At 41.7% G+C, this 14,205-nt stretch overlaps 1 protein-coding gene across 1 annotated transcript in view; it reads right to left on the bottom strand.

Annotated features, from left to right (window-relative positions):
* Positions 1-7,644: 7,644 nt before the first annotated feature.
* The window catches only part of SHC3 (SHC adaptor protein 3), a 64,950-nt gene continuing 58,389 nt past the window's right edge, over positions 7,645-14,205 (bottom strand). The window contains exons 11-12 of the mRNA XM_030467454.1: positions 12,016-12,311; positions 7,645-7,773 (exon numbers count right to left, since the gene is read on the bottom strand). Coding sequence (XP_030323314.1) covers positions 7,645-7,773; positions 12,016-12,311 — 425 coding nt within the window. The remainder of the gene's footprint in view (positions 7,774-12,015; positions 12,312-14,205) is intronic.

Genomic DNA, 14,205 nt, shown 5'->3' with positions numbered 1-14,205 from the left:
TGTAGAGCTTTTCATTGTGATTATATTTAAGAAGCTAGCAATCTGCTTGTAAATGTTTTACACTGTTAGAAATGTGTAAGAACAAAAACACCAAAAAAACCAAAAAACAACAAAAAAAAACAAAGCCAAAAAACAACTCTATTTGAATAAAATAAATGTGAGAGAGTGATAAATACAAAATAATTTCTACCAAGTGTTTTGAAAAGTATTTTGAAAAGCAGTCCACTTAGAGATGAAGAAAAAGCTAAACTAATCTGAGACCAGTAGAACTGTATGAACTGCAAATACAGGCCAACTTTGTGAGAAATAGACTGGTGGCATTGCCTTGCCATGGTTTGCTTAGGTCTTTAGATCTTACGATGTTATTTGTCTGTATTTGCAGTGTGGAAGTTCTCCCTCAAAGCTGTGTCTTTGAAAACTGCCAGATAAGATACTTGGATACTTCTAAACGTTAATTCATGACATGGTGGAATATTGCAACATTCCTTGCTAATGTGGAGCAGAAAGGCCTTAGAAACACAATGGGTTGAGAAAACATGGTGGTTTACACCACACTAACTTTCATGTCAAGGATGCTAAGATTTCATGCTAATTAGGTGAAAAAAATTTTAATAGCTGAAGTCCAAGAATATAAAAGTGAGTTTTCATATCTGGATTCTAGGCTTAGCTATTGTCAGAGTGGATACGAAATATAAGTAATGCGAACAGCTCCACTGTTGATGACCATGTGATTGTGTATCAGTACAAAAACCTTTCTCTCTGCTTTGATTTCCTTCTCTTATTTTGGAGCTGTGGGGATATTCGCTCAATTCACTACCCTGCTGTACTTGAAGCAGGCTCCTAAGATTGATGGGTTCACAAGTAAGACTGATAATAATAACTTACAATCTACTTAACAACTGAAGATTAAAAAACTTCTGGAAACAGTCTTCAGTGGGTACACCACAATGGGATATATTAGGTAAAGCACAGATTCTGGAAGAATTCAGAGTAAAATTTTAAAGTAAGGCAAGTCAACAGCTTTAACAGCAGTAGACTATAAACACCAGGACTATAAACACCAGGAAGATGGTCTATCCTTGAAGCTAGAAAAAGATGGAGAATAGTTTTATATCATTGAGCATACAGGAAAATTAATCAGGTTTCCCCCTCCCAAGTGATTTTGCATTGAGCCAAAGCTAGAAAGTCAATTAACATTTCATTTATACTGTTGCATGAATTGGAATATTTACTGAATTACAGTTTGTTCTGTAATATTGTAATGAACTTTAATATTGTTCTGTAATATGTAATATTGTTCTGAATTACAAAAGAAATGCAAATCAAGCCACCGAAGGAGAAAGAAAGCCTCCACAAGATGCTTTCCAGGAGTCTTTTATTGCCAACAGTCTTACAGAGTGTTTTCAAATTATAAAGTACTGCAAAAATTTTGAAAACTTAATTAAATCTCGAACCTTTGAACCAAAGTTGTGTAACAGTCATTTTTCAAAGAATTTTAAGGAAAGCTTTGGCCTTGTCTGGAGAAAATGCATTTGACTCTTCTGGTGTCATGCCTGCAAGCATTACCCGTGGGTATACTGCACAGCCAAAGGTGGTAGGCTCTACATCTGTCACCCCTGCAGCTGGAGGAAGACTTTGCCTCTTGGTTTCCTGGGAGCAGGCTCTGGTGTGTTTTATATTTCCTTACTTTTTATATTTTCCTTACTTTTTCTATTTTCCTTAGTTGAAAATTACAAGGCTCACAGGCAGCACAACACCTTAATTTTTTAATTACACTTTAAAAAGACTTCATCCTGCCAGATGTCTGCTGTGAACTCCACACAGCAGAGAAGAGTCAGTCTAGAAGATTCCTGAAGTATATAGAGGATAATTTCCTACTCCAGCTGGTAAATGACCTCACCAGGGATGGGTCCCCATTAGACCTTCTGTTCACAACAGAGAGGGGCTGGTGGGAGATGTAGTGGTCAGAGGCCATCCTGGGGCACAGTGACCATGAAATAGTTTTCTATACTCAGGGATGCAAGGAGGGCCAACAATAAAACCTCTACACTGGACTTCCAGAGGGCAGATTTTCACCTTTTTCAGAAGACTGATTCAGAGTGTACCCTGGGAAACAGCACTTGAAAACAAAGGGGTCCAGGAGGGATGGGCGTACTCCAAGGAGCAAGTCCTGAATGCACAGGAGCACTCTGTCCCTGTGTGCTGAAAGGCAAGGTGGAGGGGAAGACGACCAGTCTGGCTGAACAGGGAGATAGTGAAGGAAATTAGGGTAAAAAAGCTTGCAGATGATGGAAAAAAGGGCTGACTACTCAGGAAGAGTTTAGGAACATACTTAGGTCATGTAGAAAGAGAGAATTAGAGAGACAAAGGCACAATTTGAACTCAATCTTTCAACTTCCATTAGGGATAACGAGAAGTTCTTCTACAGATACATCAAGAGCAAAAGGAGGGGCAGGGAAAACCTCCATTCTTTGTTGGACATGGGGGGAAAACACAGTTACCAAGGATGAGGAAAAGGCTTTGGTGTTTAACGCTTTCTTTACCTCAGTTTTCAACAGTAAGACAGCGTGTCCTGAGGACAGCTGCTTCTGGGGTTGTAGAGAGAAACAGGAAGCTGAGTAGCTCCCCTGTAATCCAGGAGGGAACAGTTAGAGACCTGCTGAGCCACTTGGATCCTCACAAGTTTATGGGACCAGACGGGATCCACCCCAGGCTGATGAAGGAGTTGGCAGAACAGCTCCCCAGGATGCTCTCCATCATTTACCAGCAGTCCTGGCTCACTGGGGAGGTCCCAGATGATTGGAAGTTGGGGAATGTCACAGCAATCCACAAAAAAGGATGAAAGGAGAACCCAGGAAACTCCAGGCCTGTCAGGCTGACCTCAGTGCCTGGCAGGACTATGGAGCAGAACATCCTGGGGGCAATCACAAAGCACCTGCAGGATGGACAGGTGATCAGACACAAACAGCACGGGGTTAGGAAGGGCAGGTCCTATCTGACCAACCTGATCTCCTTTTATGATCGAGTGACCCCCCTGGTGGATTAGGGGAAGGCTGTGGATGGAGTCTACCTGGACTTCAGCAAAGCCTTTGACACCATCTCCCATAGACTTCTTCTGGAAAAGCTGCCAGCCCAGGGCTCAGGCAGGAGCACTCTGTGCTGGGCTGGGAAATGCTGTAGGCCCCCAGAGAGTGGTGCTCAACGGTGCTGATCCAATCGGCAGCCGGTCACCAATGGTGTCCGCCAGGGATCAGTGCTGGGCCCAGTTCTGTTTAATATCTTCATTGATGATTTAGATGAGGGGATTGAGTCCACCATTAGCAAATTCACAGATGACACTAAGCTGGAGGGGAGTGTGGATGAGCTGGAAGGCAGGAGGGCTCTGCAGAGGGACTGGGACAGACTGGAGAGTTGGGCTGATGCCAATGGGATGAGGTTCAACATGGCCAAGTGCCGGGTCCTGCACTTTGGCCACAACAGCCCCATGGGGAGCTCCAGGCTGGGCACAGAATGGACACAGCCAGGCAGAAAGGGACCTGGGAGTCTGGAGTGACAGGAAGCTGAACATGAGCCAGCAGTGTGCCCAGGTGGCCAAGAAGGCCAATGGCATCCTGGCCTGTATCAGGAACAGTGTGGCCAACAGGTCCAGGGAAGGGATTCTGTCCCTGTACTCAGCTCTGGTGAGGCCACAGCTTGAGTCCTGTGTCCAGTTCTGGGCCCCTCAGTTCAGGAAGGAGATTGAGGTGCTGGAGCAGGTCCAAAGGAGGGCAACCAGGCTGGTGAAGGGACTCAAGCACGAGTCCTGTGAGGAAGGGCTGAGGGAGCTGGGGGTGTTCAGTCTGGAGAAGAGGAGGCTCAGGGGAGACCTCATCACTCTCTACAACTCCCTGAAAGGAGGTGGGAGCCAGGGGGAGGTTGGTCTCTTCTCCCAAGCAGCTCTCAGTAAGACAAGAGGGCATGGACTTAAGCTCTGCCGGGGAGGTTTAGGTTAGATATTAGGAAGAAATTCTTTACAGAGAGGGTGATCAGGCATAGGAATGGGCTGCCCAGGAAGGTGGTGGATTCTCCAGTCCCTGGAGGTTTTTAAGAAGAGACTGATGTGGCACTCAGTGCCATGGTCTGGTAACCACAGTGGTAGTGGATCAAGGGTTGGGCTTTGTGATCTCAGGGGTCCTTTCCAGCCTGGCTGATTCTGTAATTACAGCTGCTCCTTGTAAAATTGTGGAACCAAAATCGTTTGGGTTGGAAGAGACCTTAAAGATTGTTTAGTTCCAACCACCCCTGCCCCTTTTGTGGTCTGGAGGCACCATGCAGAGGAATACAGAGGCAAGCTGGTGCCCGTGTTGCTGTCAGAGCTGCATTTCTCTTCCCCAGGACCAATGTAACTTCCGAGGGCATCTCAAGGCTCAGCTTTTCTCCACATGGGTAAGAGGGAAAGGTATTAGCAAGGTGACATTCAGACAGTGTAGAAAGGAGATTTGGGGAGTATAGGTCCAGCTAAACTTGGGTTGGAAGGGACTTTTAAAAATCCCCTAGTCCAACCTCCCTGCAGTGAGCAGGGATGTCTTCAACTACATCACCTTGCTCAGAGTCCCACCCAACCTGATCTTGAAAGTTTACAGGGATGGGGCATCTGCCACCTCTCCGGGTAATTTGTTCCACTGTTTCTCTACCTTCAGCCAATCGATTGATTTCAGCCAACCACACAGTATTTGCATCCATCTCATTAATTTCTCCATCTCTTACACTGTGGGCAGTGTTGGTTTCTCACAGAAGTGAACCCTGCAGGTTTAATTTGCTCTGGTTGAGCTCAGTGTAAAATGGTCTTTGACTTTAACAGAACAGGTTTGTAACTGCTCTCTGAATGGCTATACAGTTTTTATATAATTTTTATATAGGAGAAAGCCAAATCTACCGGAGTAACAGCACAAAAGCAATGGCATGTTCCACAAAAGGAGCACTGATTGGCCCATATGCCCTTTAATCTGGACATCTTTGAGATCGTTTTATTCCCATTGACTAGAAAAGCTTCTGGATCATCACACCTGAACAGATAAGATCTCCTGGCCCATTGCACTGTGCCAATGTTGTAGCCCCAAGGCACTACCACTATCTAGGACCAAACTGCATATTATCAAGCTATGTGTAACCTTTGTGTAATCAGTGGGCATGCTGAGCTGAGCATATTAGCTGTGCTGACAGAGCAGCTTAAAATAACCACGTTTTCCTGGAGTCAGAGTTTGTGTAATGTAGTCTGGGGAATTTAGTATTTCCACCGAGCTATTTCATTTTGTGTCTCCTTGCCACCTGCTTTAATTTCTAAAATATTTCCCTGCTAAATTATTAAAGCTACAGCAAAGACAATGTTAAAATTTAGATGCTTATTTCAGTGATAGTTTACTGCCTTCATTCATACAGACACCCATGTTCTACTTTTTCAGACATACACTGACAGGGTGTTTAGGAATCTAAAACAGATGTAGGCAGCAGATGGGATTTTTGATGAAACCTAAGGGATTTAGGCACCAAGCTCTTACTAAAGTGGTATAAATATTCAAAGTACAAAAGATGCCTTATAGTCAGCGATAGCGCACTAAAAACTTTCTAAAACATGGCTGTAGGAAGGTGGGAGCATGGAATGACTATAATATATGACAAAAATGTGGCAACTGAGTCACTTCAAACTGGAATATGGTAAGATATGGATGCTCTTAAGTAATTTCGATGGGTACTGCTTTGGAGTATAAATGCTTTCCTCATTGCCCCTTGCAATTCCTCACCTGGTGAAAGGACAATCCAAATCTTAAGAATTCTACTAAGAATTTGCATTGCAATGCAGCATTTAATTTCTTTCCTTTGCTCTCAGCTCTCACCCAGACCTAGAAATATCAACTAATAACAATCTGCAACAAAATAAATATCAAGCATTTGGTTCACTAATGTCTTAGTTTGGCTTTTGAATGTCTTGATTAGAGAATCAAGTGTATTTTATTGCACAGATCACATGATTAGTTTTAGATGTCTCAATCATTTTCATTTTTGAGATCAACCAAAACCAAACTTTGCAAGTTGCAACCTCCCTGTATTTCAAAGCAGAAGGTACAAGAAAAATACTTCGAAATTTTAATATCATGATCCTACCTAGCATACTCTAAGTGAATCCTCCAGTTTGGCTGTGGTTCGCTAAAGATTTAAACTTAACAAGTTCTTGAAGCCGAACCTATTTTTAACTATATTTAAGTACTGACTCCTTCAATGTAGGCAGGTGCTTAACCTAGGCATAGCCTGCTGAGTCTTGGCCTTTAGGAATCAAGTCTGAAGATCTGATTTGAGATACTGGTACTAGAGAGAAGACCTTGCAACAGGTAAGTCTAAATCCTGACTCTGGCACAAACTTTGCCAGGAACTTCAGCTATTCAGTTTGATAAAATAGGACAATAATTTCATATAGTGTTTGCATTGGAATAGTACAAACCCTCCTAAGCACATTTCCCAGTACCAAGTAGATTTCTGCATCTTTAGCATATGCATATTTTTCAACTTGGTATTTAAAGAAAAGCAGTATATTTGCAATTCCCAACAACTGCTGAATGCCAAAGTCAAATTACACTTTGGCAGGTAAAGGCAAATGCATCACTTGCAAAACTAACCACTGTATCATGGTAGTTTTCATTTGTTTTAGGAAGAAAACCTTTTTCAAATATGTCTTTTGAACAGCCACGTACATCTTGCATTAAACCCATTAAACCCAAGTTATTTGAATTGCCTAATGGGTATGTAACATCTCATTCAATACTGGTAGTCAAGTACTCCAAGATCTTCACCATAAGCAGAGAACTACTCATAAATAACCATAGCACTCAAATTAATAAAGTTACAGAATATTGTTACATTATTGTTAGAAAAAAATCAAATGCAGACACTTTGTACACAAAGAAATCACACCAAATCATTGTTAAAACAAGATACAAATTTTGGGTAGCATCACATAAGAATTTAAAATTGACATCTGAAAGATAAAATGCTTTTTATATCAGTGACACTGAATAACACTTTAAAAAAACATTTTATGCTAAATTTCTGAGTTGGAATACTAGTTCCTAAATTCAGATTTTGTCCATGGTTAACCAGCATAATCCACCTCAAATCCCCATAGTTGTGCTTCTTAAGTAAAACCAAAAATAAGATTCAAAATATTCATTTTATGAAGAAATTGAGACTGCATGAATTCTATTTTTATCTGAACAATCACAACAGGTATTTTTCTACTGGTAGAAACACATGGTATAGAAGGTTGTTCTATATAATCAACAGACTGACTTGAAAAATATAAATATATGCTGTTTCTATATATATCATGTGTATTACACTATCAATATTCACATTAGAGAATCTGAACAATTTTATTGAAACTACTTTTAAGAAAGCTTTCTGATGTAACTTCATGTCTACATAAAGCACTGAGAATTTTGAAGTGTATCATGTGAAATGGGGCTCCTTAAACCTAAAGAAAACATGCTGGTGAAATATATGTGCATACATTTTTGCTTTTTTCTTTTTTTTTAATGTAGATGTTTTTTTCAGATCTGCAATTTCTAACAATTACAGCTTGCAAATTACAAGAACTAAAATAATTATCTGGAGTCAGTGTTTCCTCTCAGCAGGCTGCTGCAGGCAGAGTTCACTCCCAGAAGAAACTATTGGCAAATTATTTTTAAGATGATGATTGATGAGATGACTTATGCTTTCGAAGACATGATCCTTCGTTCGAACCTTGAGGAAAAGGATGCAAGAAGATAGATTAAAGAGCAAAATACTTTTTCTCTTAAGTTCACACTAAAATTCTCTAAGAATAAAATGACACAATCATGTCTTAGAGACTAACCCCTCTTCCATAAAAAAAAGGTGATAAATGGACATTTCTAGAGTTTTGCTTCTGCTTAGGTTCTTTGTCTATTAACAACAGAAGTTGTACATGCTACCTATGGGCCAGTCTACTGCAGTTACTCTTTCTGAATAACCTTTTTTTTGCTTGAAAACTTTCTGTACAACATTCTGTTTCACTGTAAGCTGGATTTTAGCTCAAATTTTCCTCTTCAAGAGACCACCTGCTTCTTTTAAATGTTTTCACCTTTTTCACTAGAAAGAGGTGTTGCTCCAGAGATGCCAGAAATGAACTCTTCTCCATGCACCTCAACATCTTTGTGCTTTCCTTATCAAAGACCTTCAGCTCCAAGTGCTGAAAAATCTTCCCCAAAAGTATTATAGTCACCACATTTTCTTGGCTTGGATTTGCTCCATGCTACATGATACACTCCTGTGCCTTTGAAACTGAAATACTTCAGGGTAAGGAATGTCACTTTTCTAGCCCATTTAACAGCCCTCTGCACCAGCATCCTCTTAAGTAAATTAATACACTCATAGTAAGAGGAAACTGCTATGCAAGGTAAAAAAGTCAGAACTACCAGGACAGGCCAAAACTCAATCTATATAGCAAAAAACCCCTTTAGTTATTTAACCTCATCTTTGCAAAACATTTTATTACTGTATTTAAAATGAGTCAGGTGTACAGCTTCCACATGCAGACAGAAGACCCTGTCAGGAAAATATCAAGCTGTAGTACAGCCTTGTATTGGGACGGCTCTGCACTGCCTCAAGAAAAAGCCTGTGGGTACTTCTCTGAAGTGACACATATCCATTTCCCATGAACGTGTCTCAGAAAGAAAGACAATGTCTGTTAAAACTTTCCAAAGTCAGCTTATATGGAGGTGGACACCTTGCTTGAAATATTTCCATTTTCATAATTAAGACCAGCATTCTGGCTAAAAAGCTAGAAAATAAGCACAGGGTGTCCTGGGGTTAAAAATATAACAAAGCACTTTGATGGAGAAGTATGCTATCTGCTCTGTTTACATGTAGCTGCATCACTGAAGAAAACCTATGGAGTCTCCCAGTTTCTGAAATGAGCCACTTGGAAACATGACTTTGTGTAATTATTCAAAGGTCCTTTTCAAAATTAAAAAATATCTTTGGAAGGGCAGTAACATGCTTTATCTATACATATTCAGTCTTGTCAATTCAGTGTAGATCTATCCCACCATAAACAATAAAACCTCTGCCATCACCAGAGTCCAAGCCCTAATTCTTATTCTGGCAAAAATCCTGGAGTCCTCCATTTTAAACGATCCTTTCCTGAGCCAGACACCTTTTATTTTTTGGTCAGCTGGATGAGAGCAGAAGTATATGAACAACTAACTCTGTTCTGAAAACACAGCCTTCAGAGCTGTAATGTGACACTAGGTAATTTGTGTGTGACATGAATTTTCAGGCAGCATTTGTGTGAACCAGTTGTTAAAAATAATGTATTTGAGGCCACACTGAAGAAATGCAAGCCACTGGCATGCTGCTGGGGCTGGATAAACACTGGTATTTTACTGACAACTCTCTGCTCTGACAAGTCACAAATAGGACTGCTCAGGAGCTGTGCCGGGATCCCACAAGTCATATAGATAGTACAGTTAACCTAAATACGGCACAGAAAAGCTGTAGTTCTCAAGTGGTTCTTGCTGAGCAAGAAATTTCCAAGCTATTTGGGCCATGATGGCACACAACAAGTAGGATGAGAGAGGGGATAGGTGCAGAGAACAAGCAGGTCCCTACACAAGATGAACAGCAAATTGTGGTCCTAGAGGCAGTCCAGAAGTTAAGGAGCTTCTGTCTTTGCAAGAGGAAAGCATCCCAGAAGTCATAAACCATACCTAAGTAATCCATGCCAGTCAGGAGGTTGGGTGTAGCATCCCCGCATTCAGCACATCACACAGCAGGATTTTCCCTGCAGTAGCCTGTAAGAGCTATTTGTGGGATTATATTGAAGGGAATATTCGAGGGTCCTGCTGCAGGAGCCGTAAAACTGATGGTGAAGGTTTCACGAAGGAGGCCGTGTCCCCAGAGGCACAGGGCCCATTCCCCGGGCTGGTGCCGCAGCCAAGCCCAGGACCAGGCAGTGGGTACAGAAACATTCTTTGACTGCCCTCGTGTGGCAAATGTAATTGCAGCGACTGCCACGGACATTCCTCGTACCACGCGGTAGCGTTACAGACGGGGGCATAATTCTGCCGCAGGTTTCATAGCTGGAGCAGATGCCAGCAGGTCAGCTCCTTTACAGGGAGTTACGTTTGCTTTAGGGCTTGTCATCTAAATTTGTCCTGTAGAAAGGAAAACGCGCTGCTCACTCTCAGCTGTCAGGAGCGAAGAATAAAATGTGTGGTAATTCTTTCATCCTCTCCGGCAAGAGACTGAGTGTGCACAGAAGTAGTACAGGACAGCTACAGGAAACTCCCTTTACCCCTCCATTCTGCTACTGGGAGGGTCCCTTTGCCAGCTAAGGGGAGTTCCTGGGCAGCATAGAGGTGGAGCAGGTTTATCCCAGTTCTATCCTGAGCTTACATGCAAGAAAATACTGAGGTCCTGCTCCATATCCAGGCTGAGAGAGATGTCTTGTAGAAACTGCCACCACACCAGTTGAACTTGCAGAGCCAAGAGCAGCTTCTCACCAGGAAGGCTAAAGAGGTGGCATGGGCAAAGGTTGAACTTGCTGGAGAATCAGGTCTCTAAGGCTCCCTATGAAAAAGCAGAGTCCTATGACCAAGTGACCAGCCTATTGGACAAGGGAAAGGCTGTGGATATTGTCCACCTGGACTTCAGTAAAGCCTTTGACTCTGCCTCCCACATCATTTTCCTACAGAAGCTGATGGCTCATGGCATTGACAGGTTTATTCTTCACTGCTTGCATGGCCAGACCCAGAAAGACGTAATCAATGGCGTTAAATCCAGAAAGTGGCTGGTCACCAGTGGTGTTCCCCAGGGCTCAGTTTTGGGGCTGGTCTTGTTTAATATTTTCATCAATTGTAGGGGGATATAGGGCTTCCTCAGCAAGTTTGCAGACAACAGCCAGTTGTGTGGGAGTGTTGATCTGCTCAGTTGTAAGAAGGCTCTGCAGAGGAACTTGAACGGGCTTGAACCAATTTCATTAGTTTCAATAAAGCCACGTGCCAGGTCCTGTGTTAGGGTCACAACACCACCAAGCAATGCTACAGGCTTGTGTGGAAAGCTGCCTGGCAGAAAAGGACCTGGGGTTGTTGGTTGACACCCATCTGAATATGAGCCAGCAGTGTGCCCAGGTGGGCAAGAAGGCCAACAGCATCCTGGCTCGTATAAGGAATGATGTGGCCAGCAGGAGAAGGGAAATGATTGTGCCTCTGTACTCAGAACTGGTGAGGCTGCCCCTTTAGTACCATTTTCAGTTCTGGGCTCCTCACTTCAAGAAACACATTGAGTTGCTGGAGAAGCTCAGAGAAGGGCAACCAAGCCGGTGATGAAAGTCTGGAGAAGAAGTCCTTTGAGGTGAGGCAGAGGTAATTTGGGATTTGTGTGGTTTGGAGAAGAGGAGGCTGAGAGGACACCTTACTGCTCTCTACAGCTACCTGAAAGAAGGTTGTAGGGAGGTAGGTGCTGGCCCCTTCTCTCAAATGAACACTGATAGGACTAGACGAAGTGGCCTGAAGTTGCACCAGGGGAGGCTTAGACTGGATCTGAGGAAGAATTTATTTACTAAGAGAGTAGTTGTATGTTGGAATGAACTGGCCAGGGAGGTGGTGGAATTACCATCCCTGGAGGTATTTAAAAACCATGTAGATGAGTCATTTTAGGACACGCCCTAGTGGGCATGGTGATACAGATATTGATAAATTTATTTTGCTTTTTCATTGGAGGGGGATGTTGATGGTTGGATGCAGTGATTCTAGAGGTCTTTTCCAACCCTGACAATCTGCAATTCAGTGAAATCACAGAATGGGTCTTTTACTAGGAACTGGGGAAAGAATGAGACATATTGCGGTATATTGGAGAGGAGGTTCTATTTATGATCAGTAGTGAATAAGTAAACAAGATTAAGCACATTTAGAGAAAATGTGTAATGTCAGGAAACCCTTGTATTACTAAGGAGTCAGCACTTACTGTTCCCTCTGGATCCACCAAAAGAAGATGCTTGGCTTGCCCATTCTGCATGCCTGTCAGCACATAGGAGCCAGGATTCGTGGTACTCTTCCTCACCAGGAAGTCTCCACATTTCTTTAACATCTGTTCTGCTTCTTTCCTGCTCATCTCTCCCTGATACCATGGCTCTGCACTCAGTTCTTCAGCTACAGTCCACTCAGCTGCTCTGCATAAAACAGGACTGGTGCATCCCATGGAGGTGGATTTCCTCAATGCAGCCTCAGATGTTTGAATCTTGAGGGCATCTTCAAATGGTTCTGATTATGGAAACAGAAACAAAGGTAAGATAATTCAAAGATAAATCATGCTAAGAAATGGTGATTTTCCTGTCACTTTTACCTGGATTTATTTTATGTTATATCCAGTTCCTTTTATCTTTGTGAAAAAAAAATGAGGGGAGATGCACTGATAGGCCTATTGATTTATGGATTATTGTAAGACTGGGGAGTGTAGTATTATAAAAATGTATGCTATGCACAGAAAGATGCTGATAAAAATCAGAGAGAACCTTGGCAGGAGCTTTTCAAAGGTAATTGTATGTAATGGCTATTGTCAACAGTTTCGTTTATATGCTCTGGTGTAGGGCAGAGCTCACTTTTTGTCTTGCCATGTATATCAGACTGTTTCCTTTTAAATAAACTGTTTAATATGGGTCCAATTATATCTCCTCTCTCTTCAACCAACATATTAATTTTAAAATTATCCATTAGTGAGTCTCCAGCCCAAGGGCAAAACTAGAAGGGATCAGTCACCCTTACTGCTCAGCCTATCCCTGGCCTTCACCTAGGAAGATCGTTTTGCAACACAGACAGGACTAGCTCCTTTAACATTATTTACCTAGTTGAAATCAGCTTCAGGGAAGCATCTTTTAAACCATAGCTAAATAAGTGTTGCTTTCTGTAGAGTCAAATGGGAAGATGTGTCATTACACATTTGAAAAGTCTTAGAGAAATAGTACAGTGCATGATTCACTATAAGCTGCACTGACCAACTGGAAGCTATTTTCCCTTGCAAGACCTTCATCTGGCAAAGCAGTGAATATTAAAAAGAGAGAAAACCTGCAGAGCAGTACCATGTAGCAATGCACCAGCTCTAAATAGAATGTTCAGTTACAAGAGTACATGGCCATATTTGTATGGGGTCACAGAGAGGGTATGTATGGGGCCAAGGAGAGGTCAATTTAACTCAGAGAAAGAGGCTAAATACTGTGTTGCCACAGCATTGGTACCTTCAGCAAATACCTAAAACCAGCTTAAGTGTACCTTTACCATGTTGCAGTCTGCACTAAGCACCTGTATAGCTTGACAAACTACCAAGTTAGGGCTAGTTAGAATGTTTTCTAATATCATTTTTCCCCATTAAGATCAATGAAGACTGGAAGATGATAAATCAATTTTTCCTATAATTAGGAAAAGAATATGAATAAAATAGAAGTAAGCACATTCATGTCTTAAGGGCATGACACAATAGAAATAAAGAGTAACATCCCTGATTTCAGACTGCAGACTTTTCTCATTTCAGATCTATAATCACAGACAGATACTCTCTCAACTTGCTTCCCTTCTCCTTTCTTTTGATTCAAAATCTCCCTAAGCTGAGGAAATAGTGTCATATATCTCAGCAAACACATTCAGAAGGATAATTTTATATATTCTGAAATAACAGAAATGAAGATATGTTATTTTACAAGTAACATAGGCATCAACTATTTTGTGTCTGCCTCTTAATTACATAAACTGAATTAAATAAATCATGTGTCTGCAATTGATTGGAAATAGGAAGAGTAGAAAAAGAAAAACTTCTGTACATCAAACTACTTCCTCCATATTTTCTCTTAAGTATCTCTTCAAGGCTGAACACTACATATATTGGTAGAAACAACACTAAAATAGGACTGATGCTTAATCCACTGCTTTACAGCTATGTCTATGATTGTAATTTTGAAAAAGCTGACACAGATAGCTAGATGGCCTATTCACAGCAAGGCCTATTCACCCAGCCTTTTAATTTCCCTCCCAGCTTTCTTGTTGCACAAAGCCTCCTGTTTTATTCTCCTGATGTAGTTGCCTGTCATAAGGGTAACATAGATTATAACTCACCTTAACTCAGAGGTAATACAGGGAATTCTAAAATTCATCGTAATTGTACCAA

The sequence above is a fragment of the Calypte anna genome, chromosome Z (assembly GCF_003957555.1).
Source record: "Calypte anna isolate BGI_N300 chromosome Z, bCalAnn1_v1.p, whole genome shotgun sequence".
Classification (NCBI taxonomy): domain Eukaryota; kingdom Metazoa; phylum Chordata; class Aves; order Apodiformes; family Trochilidae; genus Calypte; species Calypte anna.
Note: the sequence above shows the minus strand (reverse complement) of the source record. Positions and strands in the feature narration are given on the sequence as shown.